General features: G+C 48.4%; 1 protein-coding gene across 1 annotated transcript; it reads left to right on the forward strand.

Moving 5' to 3' along the window:
- Positions 1–498: 498 nt before the first annotated feature.
- LOC146712162 (E3 ubiquitin-protein ligase TRIM21-like) lies at positions 499–2,422 on the forward strand. The gene has a single exon (XM_085451948.1). The coding sequence runs from the start codon at positions 503–505 to the stop codon at positions 2,159–2,161; it is 1,659 nt and encodes a 552-aa protein (XP_085308074.1). The 5' UTR covers positions 499–502; the 3' UTR covers positions 2,162–2,422.
- The last annotated feature ends 3,441 nt before the right edge of the window (positions 2,423–5,863 follow it).

Consider the following 5,863-nt stretch of genomic DNA (forward strand, 5'->3'; position numbering starts at 1 on the left):
ATACATCAGTGGGTGTTTGTTCCCAGCGAGTGAATATCACTTTCTCACTTTACTATAGTAAAGAGCACTCCTGTCACCAGTTTACATGCATGTGGAATGTTAAAAAAGTGGGGCCATTGTAATGGGAGACGTTAAACAGATAGTGAAACTCCTTCGGCTTATCAGGGATGTAAATCCTTAGGTGACGGCCAAGCAGAAAACAAGGTCATAATTCTCTCTGTGAGGGAGGAGGTATAGCCCCCCACTTCAAATCAAGCTCACTGGGTGTGTTGCAGGTTATCGTTAAATTTTCCACAACAGTGTGTTGCTGGGTCTCCACCAGTTACTCTGAGAACTGAAGAAGCTTCTCAGATGAAACGTCTTCAAGAACCTTAAAGAAGTCCAGATGCTTTTCTCTCCAAGCTCCTCAGACTACTGACGCTTGTTTCTCTCTTTGTAAAAATGAAATTTAAAGTGAATTTTGAATCAAATGTTTCTTTTCTTTCTCCCTCAGAGTGCAGACATGTCTGCTGCCAGCAATCTGCGATCTGAAGATCAGTTTCTGTGCTCCATCTGTCTGGATGTGTTCACTGATCCAGTCTCTACACCATGTGGACACAACTTCTGCAAAACCTGCATCAGTCAGCACTGGGACATGAATGTCATCTGTCAGTGTCCCATGTGTAACGAGACGTTCTACTCTCGACCTCAGCTGAGGGTCAACACCTTCATCTCTGAGATGGTTGCTCAGTTCAGACGTGAAGCTCAGCAGAAAGCCAGCAGCAGCAGCTCAGAGCAACAAGCTGCCAAACCAGGAGAAGTTCCCTGTGACGTCTGCACTGGAACCAGACTGAAGGCCCTGAAGTCCTGCCTGGTGTGTCAGACCTCTTACTGTCAGACTCACCTGGAGCCTCATCTGACAGTGAAACGTCTGAAAAGACATCAGCTGATTGATGCTGTGGAGAGCCTGGAAGGCAGGATGTGCACGAAGCACGATAACCTTCTGCAGCTGTTCTGTAAGACCGACCAGACATGTGTCTGCGTGCTCTGCTCTGTTTTAGACCACAAGAACCACGAGTTTGTTCCTCTGAGAGAAGAATATGAAGGAAAGAAGGCAGAGCTGGAGAAGACAGAGGCTGAGATTCAGCAGATGATCCAGAAGAGACGACTGAAGATTCAGGAGATCACAGAGTCGGTGAAGATGAGTAAAGATGCTGCAGACAGACAGATAGCAGAAGGTGTTCAGGTCCTCACGGCTCTGATGGAGTCTGTTGAGAGACGCCTGAAGGAGCTCATGAAGGAGATCGAAGACAAACAGGAAGCTACAGAGAAACAGGCTGAAGGTCTCATCAAAGATCTGGAACAGGAAATCTCTGAGCTGATGGAGAGAAGCTCTGAGGTGGAGCAGCTCTCACGCTCTGAAGACCACCTCCACCTCCTCCAAAGCTTCTCCTCCCTGAAAGCTGCTCCACCCAGCAAGGACTGGACAGAGGTCAGAGTTCATCCACCATCATATGAGGGGACTGTGGGGAGAGCTGTGGCTCAGCTGGAGGAGACAGTCTGGAAACCCATGAAGAAGAAGCTGTTTGAGGCTGAGCTGCAGAGGGTCCAGCAGGATGAGGTGGATGTGACTCTGGATCCTGATACAGCTCATCCTGACCTCATCCTGTCTGATGATGGAAAACAAGTTTATGATACTGATGTGGAGAAGAATCTTCCAGACAACCCAGAGAGATTTTCTCAATGTCCTGGTGTTTTAGGAGAGCAGAGTTTCTCTTCAGGCAGATTTTACTTTGAGGTTCAGGTTAAAGGAAAGACTGAGTGGGAATTAGGAGTGGCCACAGAGTCGATCAACAGGAAGGGACGAATCAGAGCGAGTCCTCAGGATGGTTTCTGGACTGTAGGGCTGGTAAATGGAAATGAGTACATAGCTGGTGCTTCCCCTCTAGTCCCCCTCTGTCTCCATCCTGGTCCTGAGAAGGTGGGGGTGTTTGTGGATTATGAGGAGGGTCTGGTCTCCTTTTATGATGTAGGTGCTGCAGCTCTGATCTACTCCTTTACTGGCTGCTCCTTCACTCACAAACTCCACCCATTCTTCTGTCCCTGTACCAATGATGGAGGTAAAAACTCTGCACCTCTGATCATCTGTCCTGTCAATCAAACTGATCAACGACCGATTTAATTGGATGAATGATTGATTTTTCTTGAAGGGAACAAATGAACATGTTGAGTGTAAATCCTCTACAGTCTCCATGTTTCTATAGAATCTGATCATCAGGACTCTGATTCACACTTTGATTCTCATGGAGTTTGATTTGAACAGAAGAAAAGTTGAATCAGGAAATGTTCCCACTGATGGAGACTCGAGCTGAAGAGCAAATATCAGAGAACAAATGTCCAAAAGCTTCATTTCCAATAAAGTTTGTTCAATGCTTTGAGTGAATCCAGACTCATGTGTGGCTGTTATACGGAGCATCAGAGTCCAGCTGAGTTATGTTGGATACAAACTGCTTATTTTGGCTCTGTGAGGAGTTTTGTTCACTGAAAACTGATGAGACGGATAATATTCAAAGAACTCTGTAGAGATTCATGCATCCATGTTCTCCACCTGCAGGTGTGGAGGAGAAAGGTGGAGCACAGACTGCTGCATCCTTCCAGTCACATCATTGGCTCCCTGTTAAATATCGCCTAGATTTTAAAATTCTTTTGTTCACTTTTAAACTTCTGAATAATTTAGCGCCCACCTATCTCTCTGAACTACTCCACTTATATAATCCCAACAGAGTACTTAGATCATCCAATCACAGGCTCCTAGCACAACCTAGGTCTCGAATGAAGTCGAGAGGAGACCAGGCCTTGGCAACCGTGGCACCCAGACTCTGGAATAACCTCCCTGTACATATTCGTACTGCCGAGTCTATCCAGTCTTTTAGATCACGTCTCTAGGGGTACCTAGACCCGGTTTGTAGAGTACGCTTGGGGAGTGTGATCGCGTATACAGCGTCTCTTTATATTTGTCTCCACGTCGGTTGAGTGTGAAGTGCACATGAGAGCATGAGGGTGGGAATGGATGTTTGTGTCTGTGTGTGCCTGTATGTTTGTATCTATATGTCAGGTTGGGTATCAGACGCCACCTCTCTGGGGACATCTCGGGCCTTCTAAGGTTTGGAGGCCTATCTCCACCCACCACCACTTCCCCTGCCGGTGGCGGACTCCCTCAGGTGTCGGTGCGTTGGTGGTTCTTTGTGTCTGGGGGTGGGCGTCCGGGTACACACCGGCTCACTCCTTGGCGGCCGCTTATTGGGGCTCGCTCGGGCCATTTCGGAGGTGGGGTGCCCCCGGCCTCTCGGCCTGGGGCTCGGTCACTCAGGCACAGCTGGCTGCCGGCGGAGCCCACGGGCGCATCACTGCAACTCCCCCTGGCTTCTGCTCCGCGGCTGCTGAATGAGCCCTCATCTGGGACTCTCCTTAGCTCTTACTGGGACAGTGGCGCAGCTGCCCCTCTGTTGGTCTTCCATGGTCTCTTGTGTTCTGGGGGCCTCTGGATGTCTGGAGTTTTGATCTCCTCCATACCCGCTTGATACCATAAAGGACAGGGCTGTGGCTCCCCACACTCCCTAGCAGATCATTACATGGAGAAACCTTTGGAATGCAAGCATGCTGATCCACACAGGTGTGCACACAGGTGTACGCATGGGTATTCACAGACGCGGACTACAGCTTTCTTGGCTGCTGCCTCAAAGCACACTGTGCACTGTCTATCTTGTGTGCTGAACAATATCGTTTATTATTTAGTAACTATTGATATCTATGACTAGCTAGTTTATTGTGATGGTGCTTTTTTTTTCTATTATTATGTTGCTCTTTGTTGTTTGCTGTCTCCTCTGTTTGTTTTTTTTTTTTTTCTCCATACAGGTGACCCAGGAGTTTTTTTTGTTGTTTGTTTTTTTTTTTCTCTCTTCCCCCCCTTCTCACCGTCTCTTCTCCCCTTTGGTTTTCTTTCTTTCTCTCCCCCTCTTTCTTTCATTCTTTCTCCCTGTCCTATTAAAAAAAAAAAAAAAAAAAAAAAAAAAGATGACAAAGGATGAACTGAAGCTCCGCCATCACGTGATGGTCACATGCTGCTGTTTCTGATGTCACTTAAAATAAATAAATAAATAAATAAATAAATCACGTCTTAAAACTTATCTTTTTACTTTGGCCTTTGATTCTAACTAGTTGGCTGTTTTAGCTTATTGTGTCATGGTCCATGTGCCTCCCCGGCCAGCCCAGTGTGGCCACAAGTGCTTGTTGTTTTTCTCTCGCTCTCTCTCTCCTACCTGTCTGCCTGGGCGGAGCTCTGATTGGGCTCCCACCCTTGGCCCACGCACCTGCAGCTGATCTCGAGCAAATTGCAGTTCTCTGGCTCTTCTTAAGGCTGGGGCTCTGAGGTATTCGTCGCTGGAATATTGAGTAACTCTTGTTTACCTGGATCAGCCCTTTTGTGACCCCCAGACCCCGTGAGTGAGCGTGAGCTGCTTGTGTGGAGACTGTTTGGACGAGGAGCAGAGCGAGTGCGAAGAAGTGTGTCTCCCCAGCCTGTTGATCCCCGGGACCCTGGTGTTTCCCCCCACCCCTTCATGTGTATATAGCGCACCAGTGTGATTAATAAAGTGCTGTTGAACCGTGCTACCTCAGTCTGCGCCTGAGTCCGTTGCACTCCCGTGACATATTGTGTTGTTACCTATTGTTTGTTGTCCTGTTTTATTGTTTGTTTTAATTGTCTCGTGTTTTTACTGACTGTGAAGCACTATGGTCAACACTGTTGTTTTAATATGTGCTATATAAATAAATTTTGATTTGATTTTGATTTGATTTGAAAGGGGATTGCTCCTGAACAAACTGCCCTGGCTCCTTAACCTCCAGGGGTCCAGAATCAGCTGAGGAAGGTGGCTCAGCTTCTGGGGAGGCCCCGGCGGGGGTCTCAGTCCCTTGAAAAACAGGGCTAGCATATCCAATCCTAGAGTTAGTATTAACCGTTCTTTTTAAAGCATCCCTAGATTCAGAGGGTGCATGAAGAGAGCCCCTTAAATCCCTGGGACTGGAAAAAATGGTCCCTGAAACCACAGTCTTTAATTTTGCCGCTTCAGAATTAACTGAGACAGTGATATCTGATACTGAGTCCATAGAAACTTTTGATTCAGTTTCTGGTGTAACACTTTGCGGTTCGGAGAAAGCAGAAAGAAAGTCTTTACCACTCACCACAGGTGGCTGCGTCGAAATCTCAGAGTCCAGCTGAGGAGAGGAGCGCTGGCGGCGCATACGCCGTTTCTTGCGGGAGGAGGAGGCGGAGAAGACGACAGAGGTGGCTAGTGATGATGGGGAAAAGAAAGCTGGCTCCTCATCTTCTGACCACATAGCCGTGAGAAAAAAGGCAGGCGAGTAGTGGCCAGAGCGGGACGCGGAGGCTGAAGAATTCCTTGGCACCGGCACGGAAACAGCTCTCCGCGGTAATGTCTGCTGCTGCGTAGCGGAGAGCTCCGTCTGCTACTGCAGCGACTGTCCGGAAGAGATCTCCATCGGCTGCGACTGCAGCGAGGCCTTCCGGTAATCGATGCACTCTGACTGCTCCCGAGCCCGACACGCCTCCTGGCCTCGGCTTAATTCTCCCATGAAGTCTCCATAGCAGGAAAGCTCACGAAGGTAAGGATTTCCTTCGACGATCGCCTTAATAGTGTTTAGTCCAACACAAATTGTCCGTGGGTCCGTGGCGTGGGTTATTCGGCTCATCAGACACTGTACGCGGAGAATATCCTCCTCACGGGCGGAGCCTGCGGGGCCTATAGTATGATCGGATCGTACTGTCACAGCTGACGGGGTGAGCCGTGTGGTGTAGGAGGAAAAG

Source organism: Copadichromis virginalis, linkage group LG3, assembly GCF_057382275.1.
Source record: "Copadichromis virginalis isolate Kocher_CV1m ecotype Utaka linkage group LG3, C_Virginalis_male_GT1.1, whole genome shotgun sequence".
Lineage (NCBI taxonomy): Eukaryota > Metazoa > Chordata > Actinopteri > Cichliformes > Cichlidae > Copadichromis > Copadichromis virginalis.

Excerpts from the sequence above, each read along its gene's own strand:
- LOC146712162 (XM_085451948.1), top strand. The coding sequence starts at position 503 with ATGTCTGCTGCCAGCAATCTGCGATCTGAAGATCAGTTTCTGTGCTCC.